We start from the raw sequence: 26,274 nt of genomic DNA on the forward strand, positions 1-26,274 counted from the left end.
TATGGTAATATACATGTTTCAGTGCTATTCTCCCAAATCATCCGACTGAGTCCAAAAGTCTGTTCTTTACATCTGTGTCTCTTTTGCTTCTCACATATAGGGTCATCGTTACCATCTTTCTAAATTCCATATATATGCATTAACATACTGTATTGGTGTTTTTCTTTCTGACTTACTTCACTCTGTATAATAGGCTCCAGTTTTATCCACCTCATTAGAACTGATTCAAATGAATTATTTTTAATAGCTGAGTAATATTCCATTGTGTATATGTACCACAGCTTTCTTATCCATTCATCTGCCGACAGACATCAAGGTTGCTTCCATATCCTAGCTGTTGTAGACAGTGCTGCAATGAACACTGGGGTACACGTGTCTCATTCACTTCTGGTTTCCTCAGTGTGTACGCCCAGCAGTGGGATTGCTGGGTCATATGGCAGTTCTATTTGCAGTTTTTTAAGGAATCTCCACACTGTTCTCCATAGTGGCTGTACTAGTTTGCATTCCCACCAACAGTGTATTCTGCTGTGATTTATGTCAGAGAGTGTTTTGCCTATGTTTTCCTCTAGGAGTTTTAGTTTCTGGTCTTACATTTAGATCTTTAATCCATTTTGAGTTTATTTTTGTGTAGGGTGTTAGAAAGTATTCTAGTTTCATTCTTTTACAAGTGGTTGAACAGTTTTCCCAGCACCACTTCTTAAAGAGATTGTCTTTTCCCCATTGTATATTCTTGCCTCCTTTATCAAAGATAAGGTGTCCGTATGTGCATAGATTTATCTCTGGGCTTTCTGTTTTGTTCCATTGATCTATATTTATGTCATTATGCCAGTACCATACTGTCTTGATGACTGTAGCTTTATAGTATACTGTGAAGTCAGGCAGGTTGATTTCTCCAGTTCCATTCTTCTTTCTCAAGATCCCTTTGGCTATTTGAGGATTTTTGTATTTCCATACAAACTGTGAAATTATTTGTTCTAGTTCTGTGAAAAATACCATTGGTAGCTTGATAGGGACTGCAATGAATCTATAGATTGCTTTATGTAGTATACTCATTTTCACAATCCACAAACATGGTATGTTTCTTCTTATATTTGGGTCATCTTTGATTTCTTTCATCTGTGTATTATAGTTTTCTATATATAGGTCTTTTGTTTCTTTAGGTAGATTGATCTTGTACATAGAAAACCCTAAAGACACCAACAGAAAATTACTACAGCTAATCAATGAATATAGTAAAGTTGCAGGATATAAAATAACACAGAGAAATCCCTTGCATTCCTATACACTAACAAATGGAAAGCAAAGAGCAATTAAGGAAAAAATTCCATTCACCATTGCATTGAAAAGAATAAAATACTTAGGCAAAGTAATGTCTCTGCTTTTGAATATGCTATCTAGGTTGGTCATAACTTTTCTTCCAAGGAGTAAGTGTCTTTTAATTTCATGGCGGCAGTTACCATCTGCAGTGATTTTGGAGCACCCCCAAAAAAGTCTGCCACTGTTTCCACTGTTTCTCCATGATGGGACCAGATGCCATAATCTTCATTTCTTGAATGTTGAGCTTTAGCCAATTTTTTCACCCTCCTCTTTCATTTTCATCAAGAACCTCTTTAGTTCTTCTTCACTTGCTGCCATAAGGGTGGTGTCATCTGCATATCTGAGGTTATTGATATTTCTCCAAGCAATCTTCATTCCAGCCTGTGCTTCACCCAACCCAGTGATTCTCATGATACACTCTGCATATGAGTTAAATAAGCAGGGTGACAATATACAGCCTTGACATACTCCTTTTTCTATTTGGAACCAGTCAGTTTTCCCATGTCCACTTCTAAGGGTTGCTTCCTGACTTGTATACAGATTTCTCAAGAGGCAGGGGAGGTAGTCTGGTATTTCCATCTCTTTAAGAATTTTCCACAGTTTGTTGTGATCCACACAGTCAAAGGCTTTGGCATAGTCAATAAAGCAGAAGTAGGTGTTTTTCTGGAACTCTCTTGCTTTTTCCATGATCCAGCAGATGTTGGCAAATGTGATCTCTGGTTCCTCTCTCTTTCCTAAAACCAGCTTGAACATCTGGAAGTTCACAGTTCATGTATGGCTGGAGCCTGACTTGGAGAATTTTGAGCATCACTTAACTAGCATGTGAGCTGAGTGCAATTGTGCAGTAGTTTGAACATTCTTTGGCATTGCCTTTCTTTGGGATTGGAATGAAAACTGACCTTTTCCAGTCCCATGGCCACTGCTGAGTTTTCCAAAGTTGCTGACATATTGAGTGCAGCACTTTCACAGCATCATCTTTTAGGATCTGAAATAGTTCAACTGGAATTCCATCACCTCCACTAGGTTGGTTCGTAGTGATGCTTCTTAAGGCCCACTTGACTTCACATTCCAGGATGTCTGGCTCTAGGTGAGTGATCACACCATCGTGACTATCTGGGTTGTGAAGATCTTTTATGTACAGTTTTTCTGTGTATTCTTGCCACCTCTTCTTAATATCTTCTGCTCCTGTTAGGTCCATACCATTTCTGTTCTTTATCAAGCCCATCTTTGCATGAAATGTTCCCTTGGTATCTCTAATTTTCTTGAAGAGATCTCTAATCTTTCCCATTCTATTGTTTTCCTCTATTTCTTTGCACTGATCATTGAGAAAGGCTTTCTTATCTCTCCTTGCTATTGTTTGGAACTCTGCATTCTAATGGGTATATCTTTCCTTTTCTCCTTTGCCTTTTGCTTCTCTTCTTTTCTCAGCTACTTGTAAGACCTCCTCAGACAACCATTTTTCCTTTTTGCATTTCTTTTCCATGAGGATGGTCTTGATCACCACTTCCTATACAGTGTCACGAACCTCCATCCATTGTTCACCAGGAACTCTGTCTATCAGATCTAGTCCCTGAAATCTATTTCTCTCACTGTATAATTATTAGGGATTTGATTTAGGTCATACCTGAATGGCCTAGTGGCTTTCCCTACTTTCTTCAATTTAAGTCTGAATTTGCAATAAAGAGTTCATGATCTGAGCCACAGTCAGCTCCCAGGAGTGTTTTTGCTGAGTGTATAGAGCGTCTCTATAGACTCATAGGTGATTTCATGCTAAAAAAAACCTTTCAGTCTTCTTTCTAGGACTTATGTAAGACTGAGGGTGTTCTAATATATTATTCAATATGTCTAGGATACAATCCAAAATTACTCCCTTTGTAAAGAAATAGAAAAATCTCAATTTGCATGGGAAAAGACATTCAATAGATTTCCACTTTGAGATGGCACAGAGTTTGGGATTATCTGACAAAGACCAAAATATCAATTATAATGGTGTTCCAACAAGCAAGTACAAACATTAATGAAATGAATGGAAGGATGAAAAGTTTCAGCAAACAAGTATACTATATAAAGAAAACCTACATGTAAATATTAGAATTAAGAAAAAAATAACTAAAATATAAATTTCTCTGGATACACTGAATAGTAGAATAGAGATGACAGAGAAAAAGAGTCAGCGAACTTAATGATAGATTGGAAGAAATTACTCAGTATGAGTAGAGAGAAAAAAGACTGGGAGAAAATATGAACAGAGTCCCAGGGATCTGTGGGAAAAATCAAAGCAGTTGTCAAATGCGACCTAATTAAACTTAAAAGTTTTTGCACAATGAAGGAAACTATACGCAAGGTGAAAAGACAGCCTTCAGAATGGGAGAAAATAATAGCAAAGAAAGCAACTGACAAAGAATTAATCTCAGAAATATACAAGCAGCTCATGCAGCTCAATACCAGAGAAATAAACAACCCAGTCAAAAAATGGGCCAAAGAACTAAACAGACATTTCTCCAAAGAAGACATACAGATGGCTAACAAACACTTGAAAAGATGCTCAACATCACTCATTATCAGAGAAATGCAAATCAAAACCACAATGAGGTACTATCTCACGCTGGTCTGAATGGCTATCCAAAAATTCTACAAACAATAAATGCTGGAGAGGGTGCAGAGAAAAGGGAACCTTCTTACACTGTTGGTGGGAATGCAGACTGGTACAGTCATTATGGAGAACAGCGTGGAGATTCCTTAAAAAACTGCAAATAGAACTGCCATACGACCCAGCAATCCCACTGTTGGGCATACACACCGAGGAAACCAGAACTGAAAGAGACACATGTACCCCAGTGTTCATCACAGCACTGTCTACAATAGCTAGGACACGGAAGCAACCTCGATGTCCACTGGCAGATGAATGGATAAGAAAGTGGAATATTACTCAGCTATTAAAAATAATTCATTTGAATCAGTTCTAATGAGGTGGATGAAGCTGGAGCTTATTATACAAAGTGAAGTAAGTCAGAAAGAAAAACACCAATACAGTATATTAATGCATATATGTGGAATTTAGTCAGATGGTTAACGATGACCCTATATGTGAGACAGCAAAAGAGATACAGATGTAAAGAACAGACTTTTGGACTCTGTGGGAGAAGGCGAGGGTGGGATGATTTGAGAGAATAGCATTAAAACACGTATATTACCATACGTGAAATAGATTGCCAGTCTGGGTTTGATGCATGAGACAGGGCGCTCAGGGCCGGTGCACTGGGACAACCTGAGGGATGGGATGGGGATGGAGGGGGGAGGTGGGTTCAGGATGGGGGACACATGTGTACCCATGGCTGATTCATGTGAATGTATGGCAAAAACTGCTACAATACTGTAAAGTCATTAGCCTCCAATTAAAATAAATTAATGAATTTAAAAAAAAAAAGCAGAGACATTACTTTGCCATCAAAGGTCTTATCTATTCAAGGCTATGGTTTTTCCAGTAGTCATGTATGGATGTGAGAGTTGAAGCATAAAGAAGGGTGAATGCCGATGAATTGATGCTTTTGAACTGTGGTTTGGAGAAGATTCTTGAGAGTTCCTTGGACATCAGGGAGATCCAATCAGTCCATCCTAAAGGAAATCAGTCCTGAATATTCATTGGAAGGACTGATGTTGAAGCTGAAACTTCAATACTTTGGACACCTGATACGAAGAGCTGACTCATTTGAAAAGACCCTGATGCTTGGAAGGATTGAAGGTGGGAGGAGAAGGGGACAACAGAGAATGAGATGGTTGGATGGCATGACCAACTCAATGGACATGAGTGTGAATAAACCCTGGGAGTTGGTGATGGACAGGGAGGCCTGGCGTGCTACAGTCCATGGGGTCACAAAGAGTCAGACGCTGCTGAGCAACTGAACTGAACTGAACTTAGCTGGGCTCAGGTTTCATCTTCCAAACTTTCAAGGCTTCTGGGGGCTTTTTGTTTCATTGTCAAATTTTCACTATCGATTTTCAAAGCCTTTTCATTAATATTCAAATCTATGCTGGGTGTTTCTCAACATGGGACTGAGGTAGCCCCATGGTTAGTAGATGATTTCTCAAAGAAATTTTAGGATCATATTCACACATACGCAACTTAAAGGTGAGCAAAGGACTTGGTAAACAATTTTATGGGATTAGTTTCCCTAGTTTCTTCCTCTCCATTTTCTCCCTGGTATCTTCCATATCCATGTGGTTCTCATTTTATTTCTGTTTCCAGAAAGTTTGGGCTCTAGTTACATCACTAAGTGCTTCCCTGGTGGCTCAGACAATAAAGAATCTGCCTGCAATGCAAGGGACTCAGGTTTAATCCATGGGGCGGGAAGATTCCTTGAAGGGGATGGCTACCCACTCCAGTATTCTTGCCTGGAGAATCACATGGACAGAGAAGCCTAGCAGGCACAGTTCATGGGGTCGCAAAGAGTGAGACACGAGTGAGTGACTAACACTAATTCACTAAGCTGTGTATTTCTCACGACTATATTTACTTCTGAGTCTCAGTAATAGGAGGACAGAGGCAAAAGGCAATGAGAATAAAAGCTCTGCAGATCAGAGAGGAAGGTTCCTCTCTCAGATTTTTCTGATTCCTATTGCTGCCACTGTTGTCTCCACCACCATTAGCATTGAATTGTTTTGCAGACAGGTCAAGAGAAAATGTAGGCAATTTTCTTAAAGGGGATATTTCCCCTACTTTCTCTGAGCATTAGGGAGACCTTCTTCCTGGATTTAAGCTAGAAATATTCCTGAGTGCTCTCTCTTAGTTCAGTTCAGTTCAGTCACTCAGTCATGTCCAACTCTTTGCGACCCATGAATTGCAGAACGCCAGCCCTCCCTGTCCATCACCAACTCCCGGAGTTCACTCAGACTCATGTCCATCGAGTCAGTGATGCCATCCAGCCATCTCATCCTCTGTCGTCCCCTTCTCCTCCTGTCCCCAATCCCTCCCAGCATCAGAGTCTTTTCCAATGAGTCAACTCTTCGCATGAGGTGGCCAAAGTATTGGAGTTTCACCTTCAGCATCAGTCCTTCCAATGAACACTCAGGACTGATCTCCTTTAGGATGGACTGGTTGGATCTCCTTGCAGTCCAAGGGACTCTCAAGAGTCTTCTCCAACACCACAGTTCAAAAGCATCAATTTTTCAGCGCTCAACTTTCTTCACAGTCCAACTCTCACATCCATACATGACCACTGGAAAAACCATAGCCTTGACTAGATGGACCTTTGTTGGCAAAGTAATGTCTCTGCTTTTGAATATGTTATCTAGGTTGGTCATAACTTTCATTCCAAGGAGTAAGCGTCTTTTAATTTCATGGCTACAATCACAATCTGCAGTGATTTTGGAGCCTAAAAGAATAAAGTCTGACACTGTTTCCACTGTTTCCCCATCTATTTGCCATGAAGTGATGGGACCAGATGCCATGATCTTCGTTTTCTGACAATTGAGCTTTAAGCCAACTTTTTCACTCTCCTCTTTCACTTTCATCAAGAGGCTTTTTAGTTCCTCTTCACTTTCTGCCATAAGGGTGGTGTCATCTGCATATCTGAGGTTATTGATATTTCTCCTGGCAATCTTGATTCCAGCTTGTGCTTCTTCCAGTCCAGCATTTCTCATGATGTACTCTGCAGAGAAGTTAAATAAGCAGGGTGACAATATGCAGCCTTGACATACTCCTTTTCCTATTTGGAACCAGTCTGTTGTTCCATGTCCAATTCTAACTGTTGCTTCCTGACTTGCATACAGGTTTCTCAAGAGGCAGGTCAGGTGGTCTGGTATTCCCATCTCTTTCAGAATTTTCCACAGAGAGCTCTCTCTGCATATGGCCTAATAACCATTTGAAGTTTGGGCTGTGTGGAGTCCAGAAGAGAGAGAGAAAAATAATAAACTCACTGCTGGTTTGGTGGTACTTCGAATTCTTGTCTTCTTCCCAATCTGCATGCTACTATTTACTTTTTAAAATCCTCAAATAGCTGTTCCATTCTCCCATGTTTAATAGCTGCATTAAATGAAAGAGAAGGATGGAGTGTGTTTACTCCAGTACTAGAGAGTTTCTTCTTGGCAAAAAAAGACAGTTAGAACAAGCGTCTTGTAATTTTGGAGATAATTATCTGTGGAATTTTATTTCTTTTACAGTGCAAATGAAGCATCTCAATATGTTCTAGAGTTATTACCAGTCCAATCACTTAAAGACCAGAATTAGGAAGGCAATGGCAAATGCTAAGTCGTAATTTTGCTCCATCATTAGATTATTTAAGTATTAAAGACATAAATCTTTTCAATATTTAGAAAAACATTTTATTCTGTATGAATTTATACAGTTTCTGCATTTTTACCACATTATCAGTAATAGCTGATAATATTCTATATACCATGACCAAACTGACCTACTAACCACTTGCATTAAAATAATACAGGTTACCTCAATATTATTATATACTAATAAGTAAAAAATGATGAATAAAAGCTATAAACTTCAATGCTTTTACTGAAAAAATAAATTATAAAGAAAAAATTGTAGTGAGATCAAGACCAGGCCTTATGATCATAAGAAGATTATTAAACTTTGACGACAGATAATATGCAGATTAAAAAAAAATACTAAGTTTTTTCAGTACTCATGAGACATGTACCAATGCATTTATTCTTAAAAGTCATGTAAAACTAATTACGGAGAGAAAGCTGGCTTAGAATAAAAAGAAGAAGAGAGAAAATGGGATTTATTTTTTTTTCAGTTACCTACTCAACAGTAAGAAAGGATAGCAAGAAAGAAAATATTTTTTTTAATGTGTAAATAGTTTCATTATAGTCACCACTGTTACCTCTAGCATCTAGAACCTAATACACTTTGGGGTACAGAGTAGGCGCTCCAAAATATTAGAGAAAATTGAGTATATGAAAAATATATCTAGAGAGAAGGAGACAGATAAGTAGAAGATCATCTGAAATGAATCAATGAAAACTGCCTCCGAAGGACAAACAGGAAGCACGGTTCTTAATATCATCTACATATGTTTCCAGACCTTTGGGTATCAGAATTTAGAACATGATGAAGATTATCATCATTTTTATACCTGATATATCTGAGACTCAGATGTTAATAATGTACCAATAACCAATGCTTTCTGGTAATCTGGACTGAAAGAAAGCAGGACTGCCAAGAATGACGTGAAACCAGCTTCTAATACACAGTGAAGCTCATATGTTGATTTCTAGTAAGTTTAATTATTATTATTACTGAGGGATTAAGTGATTAAGCATTTAAATTACCAAAATAACAGTTATAGAATAAGATTTCTGAAATATGTACTTTTTAATATATGATATGAAAAGTGAAAGTGAAGTTGCTCAGCCATGTCTGACTCTTTGCGACCCCATGGACTTTAGCCTACCAGGCTCCTCCATCCATGGGATTCTCCAGGCAAGAGTACTGGAGTGCCATTTCCTTCTCCAGGAGATCTTCCCAACCCAGGGATCGAACCCAGGTCTCCCACATTGTAGGCAGACACTTTACTGTCTAAGCCACCAGGGAAGCTACAATTCTAATTAATGTGTAAAACCGTCTCAAAAAAGTTCATTAAAAATAGAATGATCATATAGGCAGTTTGCCTGGGACAATCCATTTTATGCTTTTTTCCAAGCATAATTATTAATTATGCCTCCTTTAACTTTTCTAAGTGTTTTAGTATTAATTATGATAGGATCACCTTATCAATAGATGAACATTGAAGTGAAGTGAAGTTGCTGAGTCATGTCCAACTCTTTGCGACCCCATGGACTGTAGCCTACCAGGCTCCTCAGTCCATAGGATTTACCAGGCAAGAGTACTGGAGTGGGTTGCCATTTCCTTCTCCAGGGAATCTTCCTGACCCAGGGATTGAACCCGGGTCTCTCGCATTGTAGACAGACGCTTTACCATCTGAGCCACCAGGGAAGTCCTAAGATGAACATTATAGGCATTTATATTTCAAAGCTTGAGTCATGCCCCAGGCCACCCAGATTCCCCTGCATTTTCTTATTTTCTTTGCTGGAGACCCAGAGATTGGTGCATTTTCCTATATTCTATGCTGGTACCACCCAATTTACCTTCTTTGAAACCAGTTTTCCCCACCTCTTTTTTTCCTGCTCCACAGGTGCTCAGACCCATGTCACTTTAGTTTGCTTTTGTTCATCACTGATGAGACAAGGGAAAAGAAATATTACATGTGGAGAACTTGCAAAGATTACAGGAAGGTAGTAAATCCTTACAAAATCCTCTTGAAATCCTATCACTGTTGCACTGTCCTGTCGGTATGATAAGTGAATATCTCTTTGAATCTCCTCCCCTAACAAACATGTTCTTATTTCTTATTCTGCTTTCCCAAGAGGGTCATATTCTCCACTTTCATCTATAATGGTGTTATTTTCTTCTAGTGTATAAATCCCCAATTGATGTATGACGATATGAATCCTTTAGTCTGAATGTGTTACTTTCCTATTGCTGCATAACAAATTACTTTAGTAATGCAGTGACCTAAAGTAACTCCCATTTATTACTGCACAGTTCTACTGGTCAAGAGTCGGGGATGGCTTAACTTGGTTCTCTGCTGAGGGTCTCAAAATGCCAAAATAAAGATATCATCCAGGCTGGACTCTTTATCTAAAGGCTCTGGGTAAGTACCAGCTTCCAAGGTTGCTGGCACAATTCAGTTCCTTGCCTCTGCTCTTTGAAGGGAGACTGCTAAGGTGAGATCTTCATACCTTAAGTTTAACTGAGGGGCTGTAATTACACCTGCAAAATCCCTTTCAGCAGTACCTAGATTAGTGATTGACTGAATAACCAGGATATAGGAATCTTAGGAGTGTCATCTTTAGAATTCTGTATACCACACTGAATACATTCCATCTGCATTTCTGAGAACATCTACATTGAAAACTGAGCAACAAACACTCATGACAACACATCTCACACAAATATGAGGACTTCTGGGTATCCAGACCTGGCACTAGTTTCTCTAAAATTATATACATTTAAGGCTGATACATTCTTTAATATATTTGATAATTTCTAATTATACACCCCACAAGATTGAGTGGGCAAATCCCCCCCAATATCATCCCCAATAAATGTATTTGAACTCCACTGAAGATATAATTATGCTAACAATTCATTTAGAAAGATTTATATAATAAAAGCAGCTGTCCCCAGCCTTTCAGGCATCAGGGACCAGTTTAGTGGAAGACAATTTTTTTCACGGACCTGGGGGTTTCAGGATGATTCAAGTGCATTACATTTACTGTGCGTTTTATTTCAATTATTATTACATCAGCTCCACCTCAGATCATCAGGCATTAGATCTTAGGGCTTGGGCACCTCCATAATAAAAATTAACTTAATTGTTTGCCTAGCCCAAAGAATTACAAATTTCAAAATAGTAAATTATGGATTTTCAGTAGAAAAAATACACATTTCTAACCAAAAGGGTATAAAAGGAGAGTTAGTAATTTCTTTAAGTATTTTCATTCTCTGAAATTCTCTGTTCTTTAGGTGCCACAATGCAAGAGAAAATGCCATAACTGCTGTTTAATGAAAATTAAGCTATTTAAAAGAAACTGGCATGACCTCTTCTCACCTAATAAAAATGATTACTTCTGCTAAAATGTGGTTTGGAGAACACACTGGTGCTTGAAAAGGGAAGTGTCTGGAGATTGTCACACGAACAGTGTCAACATAAAAAGATTATTTCAGTATATTTTAGTCTCTGAATATGTTTCTTGTGTGGCAGTTGCTTCCTAGGTGGTCTGCACGCCTGTTTGACAGTTTGCATGTATATAAAATCAGAATTATTCAGAAGCTTACAGATGAATAAGCCATCATTTCAACCTGCTGAAAGTCAGAAAAATGTTTATTAATAATAACAAAGCAGTAGAATGTAGGGAGCGTTAAAGTATCCCTGAATTGGATATCTGGTGGTTAAAAAATGCATCACTTCTTTTATCAACGTGTATATAAGAATATTCATGGCTGGGAATTCATATTGATCAACATGGGCCTTTGCCAGCACTAAGCATTTACCAATTTTCTATATATAAAATATAAAGTTCTTAAAAGATTTCATGAAAACAATAATCCTTGATTACCAATCATTGCCAGGTTACGGCAGAATTTCACAGTATGTTCTGCAGAATTTCATAGTATGTTCTGCAGAATTCTAGGAGATGTAGCATCTCTTCAAGGGGTCTTCTAAGATCTTTCTAAGAGGCCCACAAAGTCAAAACTGTCAACATTCACACTAATGGTGCAAAAGCAATGCTAGGTAAAACTGTTTTCACTGTCAGTCATTTTATTTTTCACTGAAACTTACTCTCAGGGGGAAAATGTCAATTTCACTTTTTATATGTCCCAGATGAAGCAGTAATATGCAATTTTGTTAAATCTGAACTCCTGAGTATATGCATTTTTTAATGTTTTTCATAACCTAAAGAAGTAAGGATAAAACATTTTCGCTGCCGACTAAAATATCATGTTATCTCTAAGAAAACTACTGGGAGATGTCTGAGTTCTGAGCTAAACTCACTGTGCTTTTCATTGAACAATATTTTTAATTGAAACAAAGTCTAACAAACATTTAAAAAAGGGTTATTCAGATTTGGGGATCTGGCTGACACCCAAAAATGAACAAAGTGAATCTGTCACTCCAAGGAAACTAACTGATGGTACTTGGCAATAATAAAATTCAAGATTTCAAGTGAAATTAGAATACTGGGAAACTTTTATCTGCCACTGAATGCTTCGCAGCTTCCCAAAATGTGAAGAATTTTTCTGATGAGATCAATAGTGATACTGACAAATATGATTTATATACATACATCGTAGAGTGAAATGTGTCAGCATTTAGATTTGCCTAATTCAGTGAACCAACATTTTGCAACCAATGATGCTCTAAAATGCTATACATAGTAAAAACATCCACTTAAATTGTAAGATATGCCAACAGATAATAATGTAACAGAGTATAAATGTTTACTGATATGTATTCAGATTCTACATAGCTACAACCCACTAATATTCAAGACACTACCACTGAATTTTAGTGTGCTTTCAAAAAAGAACATTCGCAATAATCTGAAAATACCCATTCATTTTGGAACTACATATCTTTATGAGGCCAGATTTTCCTCATACACTTAGAGTAAAATAACAAATACCAACACTTTACATGCAGAATCAGATATAAGATCCTGCTGCCTTCTACAAGCCAGATCTAAAGAGATTTGCAAAAATATAAAACAAATTCGTATCTTCTCACTGATTTGTTTTGTTTAACACCAATTCTCCACATCAGTGCCGTGGCAAATGTGAATATTGAGAAAGTGGCTTTGTGACCAAGTCGCAGCTGCAGCATGTATAAAAATATATAAAATAATACTTTAAAAGTTCTTTTTATGAAATTTCACTTCTAGCATACAAATGCTAAAATAAATAGCAAACATCTTAAATGCAAGGCTTGGTATATAAGTGAGGAAAATACTCCCATGGGCCTAAAGAAATAAAAGGTAAAATGTACAATTTGGAGCTGGCACTAATGTACTTAGTTGCCTGAGGGCATTCACCAAACTCAAATCCAAAGGTACTCAGCTTTAGACACCACACTGATACAAAGACAGTGACTTGACACACACAATGGAAAGAACGCTGCAAAACTGTGACTATTTGCACATGGCATGATATTAGATGGATAAAATCCTAAAGACCTCACCAAAACACAGAATTAACAAAATAACTCAGCAAAGTTGCAAGATACAAAATCAACATATAGAAATCTGTTGTATTTATATACACTAATAACAAACAATTAAAAGAGAAATGTAGAAAACTATCCTATTTACAATCTCATCAGAAAGAATACAATAACTACAAATAAATTTAACCCAAAGAGGTGAAATATCTGTACTCTGAAAACTGTAAGTCATTGAGGAAAGATATAGAAGATGACATAAACAAATGGAAAGATACACAGTGCCCATGGACTGAAAGAATTAATATTATGAAAATGTCCACATTACTCAAAGCAATCTACAGCGGTAATGTAATCCCTATCAAAATGCCCATAGCATTTTGCACAAAACTAGAGCAAACAGCTCGAAAATAAGTATGAAACCACAAAAGGCCTCTAAACAGCCATAGCAATCTTAAAAAGAAGAACAAAGTTGGAGGCATCATACTTTCTGATATTGAACTATATTACAAAGCTACAGTAATCAAAACAGTATGGTACCAGCATAAAAACAGACACATAGATCAATGGAGCAAGATAGAGAACCCATGTAGATCACATGAAAAGAAGTTCAGACTGATAATTGAATTCTCAATAGCAATAATGGATGCCGGAAGGCAAGTGAGCTAGATCTGTGCTGTGCTGAAACAAAACTATGTACCCTGAATATTAGGATTCTACACTCAGTTACAATACCTTTCAAGTTCCAATTCATTGTTGAACAGAAATAGTGAAAATAAAGTCCTCTCCTTATTTCTGATTTCAAATGGGATCCCTTTAATGTTTCACTATTTTAAAAAATACACTCATATATTTTCTTGTAAATATCTTTAGCCTTGTTAATAAAGTTCCTACTTTGTCCTATTTTGCCAAGAGTTTGCTTTTTTATCATGAATGTATTTTGAATTGCCTGAAAGATATTTTCTTTATCCACTGTGATGATCATATGGTTTTTATCTTTAATTGGATTACATACTTATATTTTAAGATTTTCTCATGCTAAACTATCCCTCTATTTCTGGAATAAATCTTAAATAAAATAACCCTACTTGGTTATTTAAAAAACACATTATGAGATAATATCTGCTAATGTTCGATTTAGAATTCTTTTATTTCCTGAGTGAGAATGGCTTATTATTTTTCCTTCTTACACTGTCCACTTTAGAATATGGTAAGAAATTTATATGGTTTTAATTCACTTTTTCCTGCCGTCTACAATAGCTTGTATAATATTGGAATGATCCAGTCTTTGGAATTTTAACAGAAATCTCTGTGAAATCATCAGGGCTTGGTATTTTCTTAGAAACATATTAAACAACTGACTATTTTTGGTAGATTGTTAGTGAATGATAATTTTTGTCTAGTCACTTAGCTAGAAATGATCAACTATAGTTAATCATGCTTGTCAGTACAGACACGGTTTGTTGCTCTTTGTATATACTTATGTATCATGATCCAAATTTTAGTTTTTTATCTAATCCCAAACCCTTCACCAGTTCTTTAATTATAGAAACAGAATTTTTGATCCCACAGTCCAAAGACTTAAGGATACCATGCTTCCTTATTGCTTCTTTATAAGTTATGGGAGGGAATAATTAATTACTAGAAAGTACATTCCTTTTTTATGGTTGCAATATCAAAATATCACAAATTTGATTGCTCAACATACCCAAACTCATTATCTTACAATTTTCTACATTTGAAGGTTGATCTGGATCTCACTGGCTAAAACCAATGTATCACAAGGCTGTCCATGCTACCTCCTGAAGGCTCTAGGGGAGACTCTGTGTCCTTGCTTTTTCTAGGTTCTAGATAATTCTTCACCTGAGAATCTCTGCCTCCATCCTCAAAACCAGTAATAACGAGCTGAATCCTTCTCACAGGCACATCTCTCTCTGTGCCTTTCTTCTGGAATCATCTCTCTCCAACTCTGAGCTTTTATGCCTCCCTGGTCAACTTTTAAAGACTGTTGTGATTACACTGGGCATACCAGACAGCCTAGGATAATCTCCTTCTTTTAAAATAAGTTGACTGGGAGCCTCAGTGGCATCTGCAAGCTTCATTTCCCTTTACTATGTAACCTAACATATTCTTAGGTCCCAGGTCCATTAAAACATGAACATCTTCAGGGACCCTTATTCTGCCTGCCCAGAAAGTAAGGCAACTTCACTAGTAATAGCTGGGACTTGGATCCAGAATTATACTTTATTTCTCTTTAAATTTAAGAATAGCATCATAGTTCATCCAAAGGAACTAAAAACTCTGATTTAAACTATGACACAATTCTAATAGGGCACTGACTTCAAAACTAATCTCAGTTTCAGGGATGTTAAAACTGCACACACACATTTGAGAATTGACATTCTGTTGGTTAAAATATTTAACAGCATTTTTTTTTCTCCAGGTATCTATATACTTACCAACTAACCTGCCTAATTAAAACAAGAAGGAATGTGATTGAGGAGGTGGTGAAACAACTTTTGCTTTTTACCCTCTAAACAGCTTTTCAAACATAAACTTAATAAATAAGTATAACTTCTCAACTGAAACATTTATTTATAATATTCCATAACACTGATACAGTCTGGCTCCTTAAAGTACACATATCTTTTATACCAGTAAATAAACAAAACATCCTACTGTTTCAAATTTTACATGCTAAATTATATTATATATATAATACATATATAAGTATATATATTTGCCACTTCTTTCTACATTTTAATGTATACAATTTTATTCTAAAACTTCATTCAAAGGTATTTTTCTCATCTTCAGATTTCTAGTTGTACTGTCCCTGGGTACACAAATGCATTTATTGAAAAATTGATACTTAACCTGAAGAAAGTAAAGAAAACCACTAGGCCATTTAGGTATGACCTAAATCAAATCTCTTACGATTATACAGTGGAAGTACAAATAGATTCAAAGGATTAGATCTCATAGAGTGCCTGAAGAACTATGGACAGAGGTTTGTAACACTGTATAGCAGGCAGTGATCAAACCATCCCCAAGAAAAAGAAATGCAAAAAGGTATAATGGCTGTCTGAGGAGGTCTTACTAATAGCTGAGAAAAGAAGAAAAGTGAAAGGCAAATGAGAAAAAGGAAAGATATACTAATCTGAGTGCAGAATTCCAAAGAATAGCAAGGAAAGGCTTCCTAAGAAAGCCTTCCTAAGTGAACAATTCAAAGAAACAGAGGAAAATAGAATGGGAAAGACTAGAAAGCTCTTCAAGAAAATTAGAGATACCAATGGAACATTTCATGCAAAGATAGACACAATAAAGGACAGAAATGGTATGGACCTAACAGAAGCAGAAGACATTAAGAAGAATGGTCAAGAAGATACAGTAGAACTAAAAAGACCTTACCGACTCAGATAACCACAATGGTGTGATCACTCACCTAGAACCAGATAACCTGGAGTGTGAAGTCAAGTGGGTCTTAGGAAGCATCACTATGAACAAAGCTAGTGGAGGTGATGGAATTCCAGCTGAACTATTTCAAATGCTAAAAGACGATGCTGTGAAAGTGCTGCACTCAATATGCCAGGAAATCTGGAAAACTCAGCAGTGGCCACAGGACTGGAAAAGGTCAGTTTTCATTCCAATTGCAAAGAAGGGCAATGCCAAAATAAATGTTCAAACTACTGCACAGTTGTACTCATTCCACATGCTAGCATTGTCACGCTCAAAATCTTCCAAGCTAGGTTTCAACAGTACATGAACTGAGAACTTCCAGATGTTCAAGCTGGATTTAGAAAAGGCAGAAGAACCAAAGATCAAATTGCCAACATCCACTGGATCAGAAAAAGCAAAAGAATTCCAGGAAAACATCTACTTCTGCTTCATTGACTACGCTGAGGCCTTTGACTGTGTAGATCACAACAAACTGTGGAAAACTGACTTCAAGATATGGGAATACCAGACCACCCTACCTGCCTCCTGAGAAACCTGTAAGCAGGTCAAGAAGCAATGATTAGAACTGGACATGGAACAATGGACTTGTTCTAAACTGGGAAAGCAATACATCAAGGCTGTATACTGTCACCCTGCTTATTTAATGTATATACAGAGTACATCTTGCAAAATGCTGGGCTGGATGAAGCACAAGCTGGAATCAAGATTGCTGGGAGAAATATCAATAACTTAGACATGCAGATGATACCATCCTTATGGCAGAAAACCAAGAGGAACTAAAGAGCCTTTTGATAAAGGTGCAAGAGGAGAGTGAAGAGGCTGGCTTAAAACTCAACATTCAAAAAACTAAGATCGTGGCATCCAGTCCCATCACTTGATGGCAAATACAAGGGGAAACAATGGAAACAGTGACAGACTTTATTTTCTTGGGCTCCAAAATCAATGCAGATGGTAACCCAGCCATGGTATTAAAGTACACTTGCTTCTTGGAAGAAAAGTTATGACAAACCTAGACAGTGTATTAACAAGCAGAGACATTACTTTGCCAACAAAGATCCATCAAGTCAAAGCTATGGTTTTTCCATTAGTCATGTATGGATGTGAGAGTTGGTCCATAAAGAAAGCTGAGTGCCAAATAATTGATGCTTTTGAACTGTGGTGTTGGAGAAGACGCTTGAGAGTTCCTTGGAGAGAGTCCCTTGTAAGGAGATCAAAGCAGGCATTCCTACAGGAAATCAATCATGAATATTCATTGGAAGGACTGATGCTGAAGCTGAAGCCCCAATACTTTGGCCACCTGATGCAAAGAGCCCAACTCATTGGAAAGACCCTGATGCTGGGAAAGATTAAGGGCAGGAGGAGAAAGGGATGACAGAGGACAAATGGTTGAATGGCATCACTGACTCAATGCACATGAGTTTGAGTAAGCTCCAGGAGATGGTGAAGGACAGGGAAGCCTGGCGTGCTGCAGTCAACGCGGTCGCAAAGAGTCGGACGTGACTGAGTGAACAATAACAACAACACAGATGCACAATGCTATAAAGGAAAGCTGTCTCTCATTATAGAAAAATCTGAGACAGAGATTTCAACTGTGTGCCACTTACTAACACTGATGCTGGACAATGCGTAACCTGTCCACAGGGAATAAAATGATGTGATAGAGCTAGTGCCTACTGAGTGCTGATTAAAAACTAGCTGTCTTTGTGAAATCAGTAATACAGTCTTTGTGAAATCTAATTTAAACGTGAGGAATTCAAACCTTCAAGGTGTTAAACATGTGCCCACATTCATGCCTGTAAAAAGCAGCAGAGACTGATTTGAATCTAGATGTCTGACTTCAACATCCATGCTCTGTTTTGTTTCAGAGTTTTCTTCATCTGTAAAGTAATAATGATTAAAAAAAAAAAAAAAACTAGAGAGTTTCAAAAAATAAATGAGAAAATATCCATGGAAGTGTTTCTCAAGTTACAATGAGCAGTATCAGCATCACACTGCCTTTAAAATATAGGCATTTCTTTCCAGGTACAATTAAAATTAATAACCTGAATTCAAAGTTTTTAACTACTGTCCTTCCCCTCTCAGTATACTTAGGAGAGCAGGGGAAATTTTCATGGTAATCACTCAGGCCCATATTATCCAAACCAATAAATACTAAATCCACTTCTTTCCTTTCTCCTTTTCTTTCAGTATTTTCATTCTAGTATCCAATGTGAAATGAACTGACTTCACATCAGAAATAGATAAAAGGAGAAGGCATATATAAACTTAAGAAAGCATCCGACCCCAAAAAAACACAAAACCCAAAATACTCATAATAGTGCATGAAGAGATTTACAAATGTGTATCAACAGATATTCAGTTGATTTAAGACCTAAATCTCTTCTGTTTTGTTACGCTAGAGAGTGAGAGCTGTTAAGATGACCAATAGGCTATACATGCTTATTTAATTTGGGTTACAAATTACAGAGCAGTTTATCAGTACTCCCTTAATAAGAGTGGGAATTATTAATATTGCCCCATATTCTTCTTCTCCAATAAAAGAGTATACAAATATCATGGAAGCTCTATGCCTTAGGCTGCAATTTCCAGAAATGAAAAGCTTTAAATTGGTTTAAATAGAAAGAGATATCTGGGGCTTCCCAGGTGGCACTGGTGGTTAAGAATCTGCCTGACAATGCAGGACATATGAGAGACGCAGGTTCGATCTCTGGAAAGAAATAGTTCGATCTCTGGAAAGAGAAGAAAATAGCAACCCCTTTCACATTCTTGCCTGGGAAATCCCATGGACAGGGGGAGCCTGGTGGGCTACAGTCCATAGTGTAGTGAAGAGTCAGATATGACTGAGCATCTGAGCACAGTAAGGATATTTACTGGCTTACACATTCAGAAGCTCAAAGGCTAGACTGGGTCCAAGGCAAGGAGAATGGCATGATTCAACAGTGTCCTTGAGGATAAAGACACCCTTCATCTCTCCATTGCGCAGTGTATGAATTCATATTTATCTGAAGACTAATTTCCTTTGTGACTATACTGATCAGGGCTGCATCCTTTCTTGTTTACATGCTGTGGGACAGATATGACCAAGCTTCAGGCATGAAAAATGTTCCTTTCTTCAGATTCACGAGGCAGACATAGGTTACAGGTTACATGTCCCAACCATGGCAAGGCCATATGCTGACTGGCTTAAGCCTGAGGCCCAGAAATGATCCCTCTGATCAGCCTATATGAATCATGACCCATCCACAGAAGTATATCCTTTTCTACCTGGCATCGTGGCTGCACAGTGGTGGATGTATGAGTGATAGGGTGGCAACCACCACATCTACTTCACCCTAATGTCTTTATAAATCTTGCCAGTGTAGGTCTCTAGGCAGAAGCATGGCTCATGTGAAAAGACATTTTATGTGGGGACAGGGAATGGGATGAAGAGACTACTCTTCTGATTTGGTTGTTAAAAGTTTTCTCACTTAACATCCCCTGGGGAAAAAAAATCTCATATTTTTACTCTGCTCAAGTTGAAATATGAACAAAGACCTCCATTTCATATGTGGGATAAGAAAAAGAAATGCTGAAAGATACAGAGGGGAAAACTAGGATTTAGCAATGCCAGAGGAGACCATGAAAATATAAGTACTCGGAAACAGAAGGGGATATCGGAAAGGGCATCAGATTTTTCACATTATATGCTATATTGAAAATCAATTTTTATCAAGCTCTTAATGGACAAGTGAACAGAGCTGGGAACTGATTACATCACTTTGCGGAAGAACCATACATATTCTCATTACACTAATAATTCCAAGTATACCAAGCTTCCTCATTATCCAAATGTGCTTCAACCCAGAATAAATATGCATGCTATTTTCAATTAGCAGATTTAGCAACATATAAAACATAGTCATAGTCATAAAGAAATTGGTTCTCCTCATATGAGTAACTGCTTCCTTAGTCCACGTGTACATACTTTAAAGAGGTGGTTAGAGACCATAATTATGGAATATATTGCCTGAGTTGCTCATTTTTCTCAGCTCTAATAAGGCAAAAAGTTGATCTGTCTATATTACAAGAAGGTTTTGGGGCCAACATAGCTGTTTAAGTAGAGGAAAAGGTAATTATTTTGAGAAAAGCTTTCTTCGTAATCAAATGCTTCCATGGTTAGGTAGATTAAAACTCTATATCAAGATTTAATTTCTGAAAATTCAGCCAAGAAGACAAGAAAACAGCAGGAAGCAAGTTAGTCATTTACATTAGGAAGATCATCCCTAGATCTATTCAGCTTTTCCTTAGCTGTCCAGCTTGTTTTACTTTTCCAGTCATTTCTGAATCAAATATTCCGTTGATTCCATCATCTTCCACTTCATACTATTATAACTATTTTTCACTTATTATCTCAGATTTAATCATCTGAGGAGGCTGGTAAGAACTTAAAAGAACTAGTTGCTTAAAATTATATTTTTAAGTACCACTGATACTTACAAAAATAGTTTATACTCTTTTTCCCATTTTTTTATTGTTTGCCTCACAAGACATAAATGATACTTCAGTGATGGCTAAATTAAAATACTTATTACACTAAAGCGATGAACTCCACATGATAAATCAAAACCAGATCAAACTCTTAAATGTACCCTAACAATAACCCAATAGCAATGCCTTATTAAAACTATACAGTGTCCTAAAACTAAACATATATATAAATAGTTATATAATTTTATCTATCTATAGTTTCAGCTCTCTGTCTGGATATATGACTTAAAACTATACATATATATAGTTATAAAATTTTACCTATCTACAATTTCATCTACCTGCTTGGATAAGTCAATTTATATATGTTCATTTATACTAGCATAAATGTGGCCATTCTCTGAAAATTAAAAACTGTGGTTTACAGATTCTATTAGCTATACAGTTATGCCTTAGGGATTTTAGATATCCAAGACAAAATATTGAAAATTTGCTACTTTATGTACAGAAAATCCTCATTAGTTGGGCAAATGAGATGGACTTTCTTTCACCCAGTCTGCAAATAGCTTCAAATGTATGTAACTCAAAAATAAATCCATTAGTCAACTCTACTAACATTAACATATTTGCCTCAGTTTATGAATAATAACATAATTTAACTGAATCCATGTATATATTTCTGAGGAAAAAACACAAAGAATAACTCATGATATTTTTAAAGCATCATTTAAACTTTTATCCACTATATAGTACACATATGTCTTCAAGTTGTTTCACTAATAACTGAATTGGTGACAAATAATTTAACATATAGGTTGAAAACATACATCACTGATATTCTAAAAATATTTCACTATAACTATCACTGTCAAATAATTTTCAACATTTAAACAAATGATGTGTTTAAGCTCCCAGATCTCCTCTAAAGTGTAAAAATTTTTACATACACTTACCAACAGTATCACATGGTTCATCTTTGTGTACACAGAAATCTTTCCTAGAAAGAAAAACAGAAAATATAGTTTGTTCCACAAACAACAAAGTATATGACTTATTTTCAACAGTTATAATGAATAAGTGAATGACACTCTTATCTCCAATAATTTAATAAAACTGAAAATAGGATTAACTAATTTTTGATTCTAAGAAAATGTGAGAATAATTAAATTACTATACCTTTTACCTGATATAATCCTGAAACACTACGTCCGATCCCAGGGATCAAACCCAAGTCACCTGCACAGCAGGCAGATATTTTTTTACCAGTTGAACCACAAGGGAAGCCTTTAGACATACTACTACTGCATATGTAATTGACTATAGAATACTATAAACATAACTTCTGTGTGCACTGGGAAATCAAAATACTCATGTGGTTTGCTTTGTTGCAGTGGTCTGGAACCAAATCTATAATATCTCCAAGGTATGCCTTTAACTCCATCTCAGTTTTTGACATCTCAAGTTAGACAGTTTTTTCTAAACCACTAGTGCTTGTTTAGATTTACCTATATATTTGGCAATTTCTTTTCTCAGTAATATCTTGTATCATTGCTTTCTAGAGAGACTGTTATTCTTTAAGTGTGAGGACCTATGAATACCACTAAATGGTCCCAGACCATTTCCTTAATTCTCATTAGTCTGCATTTATTCACAATGGAAGAGTACGGTGACTGTAGAACTGTAGGCTGACTTTATCAGCCCTCAACACACTGAAGATATTTCATTTTATTCTAGCATTTATGAAAAAGACTGTCATCAACTTGCAGTTTTCATTCCAATCCCAAAGAAAGGCAATGCCAAAGAATGCTCACTACTACACAACTGCACTCATCTCACACACTAGCAAAATAATGCTCAAAATTCTCCAAGCCAGGCTTCAACAGTACGTGAACCGTGAACTTCCAGATGTTCAAGCTGGTTTTAAAAAGGCAGAGGAACCAGAGATCAAATTGCCAACACCTGTTGGATCATCGAAAAAGCAAGACAGTTCCAGAAAAACCTCTACTTCTGCTTTATTGACTATGCCAAAGCCTTTGACTGTGTAGATCACAGCAAATGTGGAAAATTCTGAAAGAGGTAGGAATACCAAACCACCTGACCTGTCTCTTTGAGAAATCTGTGTGCAGGTCAGGAAGCAACCATTAGAACTGGACATGGAACAAAAGACTGGTTCCAAATAGGAAAAGGAGTATGTCAAGGCTGTATATTGTCACCCTGCTTATTTAACTTCTATGCAGAGTACATCATGAGAAATGCTGGGCTGGAAGAAGCAGAAGCTGGAATCAAGATTGCCGGGAGAAATATCAAGAACCTCAGATATGCAGATGACACCACCCTTACGGCAGAAAGTGAAGAACTAAAACAGTCTCCTGATAAAAATGAAACAGGAGAGTGAAAAAGTTGGCTCAACTTTCAGAAAACTGAGATCATGGCATCCGGTCTTATCACTTCATGGCAAATAGATGGAGAAACAGTGGAAACAGTGACAGACTGTATTTTGGGGGGCTCCAAAATCACTACAGCCACGAAATTAAAAGATGCTTGCTCCTTGGAAGAAAAGCTATGACCAACCTAGACAGCATATTAAAAAGCAGAGACATTACTTTGCCAACAAAGGTCAGTCTAGTCAAGGCTATGTTTTTCCAGTAGTCATGTATAGATGTGAGAGTTGGACTATAAAGAAAGCTGAGCACCAAAGAATTGATGCTTTTGAATTGTGATGTTGAAGAAGACTCTTGAGAGTCCCTTGGACAGCAAGGAGTCCATCCTAAGGGAAATCAGTCCTGAATATTCACTGGAAGGACTGATGTTGAAGCTGAAACTCTAATACTTTGGACAGTTGATGCAAAGAACTGACTCATTTGAAAAGACCCTGATGCTGGGAAAGACAAGGTGGGGGGAGAAGGGAATGACTGGCGATGAGACGGTTGGAAGGCCTCACTGACTCAATGGACATGAGTGGGAGTAAACTCCAGGAGTTGGTGATGGACAGGGAGGCCTGGTGTGCTACAGTCCATGGGGTTGCAAAGAGTCAGTCACGTCTGAGCAAGTGAACTGAATCAACTTGCTCTTCTTTCATTTGATTTTGATTAATTTTTTATTGAGCATTGACATAAAACATTGTTTCTGGTTAATTTCAAGATTTCTTTCTGTCTTAATATGAATAGTTCTGCAGCTCCACTAAGATGTGTCTAGGTACTGAGTTTATCTTCTTTGTTACTTGGTACATCCATTGGAAGATTCACAAATATACATCATAACCATTATTTATTTACCTAATTCCTCTGACGTTCTCTCTGCTCTTTTCCTAGAACTTCTTGAAGTGTATATTCATTCTTCTCATTCTGATGTCAGTAACTGTCACTCTTTGGTATTTCCATCTCTTAATCTCTCTGTACAGCCTTCTGGGATAATCCTTCAGATCTACCGTCCAATCCACAGGTGCTCTCTTCAACTGCATCTACTCTGCTCTTCAACTCAGAAACTAAGATTTTTAAGACACTTTTATGCTTTATTTTCTTCAATTTTCAAATTATCTTTTCTTTCAAAGTAGCTTTTTTCTCACACTTTGAATTTTTGTGTTTTCCATCCTGTGAACATGCTTTTTTATAACTTCTGTCAGTATTTCAAAATATTCTTTTTCATGCTCCTCAGCTCTAACCACGGGATATGTTGTCACCTGGTGTTTGGGAATCCTGCTCTGAACTCATTGGTTGAACGTTTTTTGTGGACGCCTTGTGAGGTCAAACTTAAAAGAGGGCCCCTTCACAGTAGTTTTGCATATGCTTTCACCAAGTGTTTCAACGTTGGGTTATATTCATGGTAATGAATACCCACAGGAGCCATTTTCTCCTAACGTGGGCTCATGGTTAAAACAGAAAGAAAGCTTCCTTCCTGTTGACAACCTGTGCTTGTTGCAAAACTTACCAGACCAAAATTTTATTAAGGGTGTAAGTATTCAAGGGTCCTGGCTATCTGTAATCATTTCAGTTCCCACTTCACAAAGGCACAAACTTTTTTCTCTATATGGGAGTTCAACCCAAGAATCCCGATTTCTAAGTCCAACAAACTTCTACCAGGACAGCTATCACATTACTTCAGAAGCTTACTGCATTTTTCTTTGCCAGAGTCTTCTTGTGTTTGGCTCATCTGTGCATGTAAAAGGATTTTTATTATGCTGTTTCTACAATTCCTAGATGTTGATGATGGGAACATTTTCTCATTATTTACTCAGACAGATTATCACAAATTAAAGGAAGAGGGCACAATCTGTGACCTACCATACAGTAATTAAGCATACTGAAACATTTATTGTTAACATTAGATCTTAATATACACAGGCTTTATTCTAATATTATATTTTATATGATGCAGTTACTTTTACCAAACTCTTTAAAAGAATGAACAACTACCTCAGTATGATGTTCACATTGACCTCAATTGATATATTACTTCCTCAAAGATTTATTTCTACAAATAGGAATTACATTAGTTATAAATTATTTAAAAAATTAGTGATTAGTGCAATATTGTCATTTTCCTCTTATAAGGTAGGAGACAGAAAAAAAATGTGTTAACCAGACATGACTATGAATGAAGTAATTTAATATCAAAGCTTAATTACTAGAATTTTTTATTATTCCTTGAGGCAAATGTCTGACAAAGATGATTTTATGAAACAGATATAGAGTCAACTCTTGATTACTAGAGTAAAGGCAAGAAAGGTAAACACTTGATAAAGATGATAAAAATAATCTTAAATAATATATTTTTAACACAAGGGACAATACAGATTTACTATAAACACAATTCATTTAAATCACACCCATTAATTAGAAATACATTAACTATTCTGTAATTATAACAAAATAATAACAAGTATGAGACTTTATCACAGCAATTACTTCATAATTAGTTGAGGAGTTATTATTCCTGTTGGTCTCTCTGCCAAGAACACTTCTCCAGTATTTCACGAGGACAAAGGTCTGTTTAGTCAAAGCTATGGGTTTTTCAGTAATCACACATGGACAATAAAGAAGGCTGAGTGCCGAAGAATCGATGCTTTCAAATTGTGGTGCTAGAGATGATTCTTAAGAGTGCCTTGGACAGCAAGGAGATCAAACCAGTCAATCCTAAAGGAAATCACCCTGAATATTCACTGGAAGAATTGATGCTAAAGCTGAAGTTCCAATACTTTGGCCATCTGATGCAAAGAGCCGACTCACTGGAAAAGACCCTGAGGCTAGTGAAGACTGAGGGCAGGATGAGAAGTGGGTGACAGAGGATGGGA

At 36.9% G+C, this 26,274-nt stretch overlaps 1 protein-coding gene across 3 annotated transcripts in view; it reads right to left on the reverse strand.

Annotated features, from left to right (window-relative positions):
- Positions 1 to 26,274, reverse strand: part of ADAMTS19 (ADAM metallopeptidase with thrombospondin type 1 motif 19) — a 265,725-nt gene that overhangs the window by 153,459 nt on the left and 85,992 nt on the right. For all 3 annotated transcript variants that reach the window (XM_042250270.2, XM_012178168.5, XM_042250271.2), the window contains one exon: positions 21,938 to 21,981. In XM_042250270.2, the coding sequence (XP_042106204.1) occupies positions 21,938 to 21,981 (44 nt within the window). The remainder of the gene's footprint in view (positions 1 to 21,937; positions 21,982 to 26,274) is intronic.

Source organism: Ovis aries, chromosome 5 (genome assembly GCF_016772045.2).
Source record: "Ovis aries strain OAR_USU_Benz2616 breed Rambouillet chromosome 5, ARS-UI_Ramb_v3.0, whole genome shotgun sequence".
In the NCBI taxonomy this organism is placed as follows: Eukaryota; Metazoa; Chordata; class Mammalia; order Artiodactyla; family Bovidae; genus Ovis; species Ovis aries.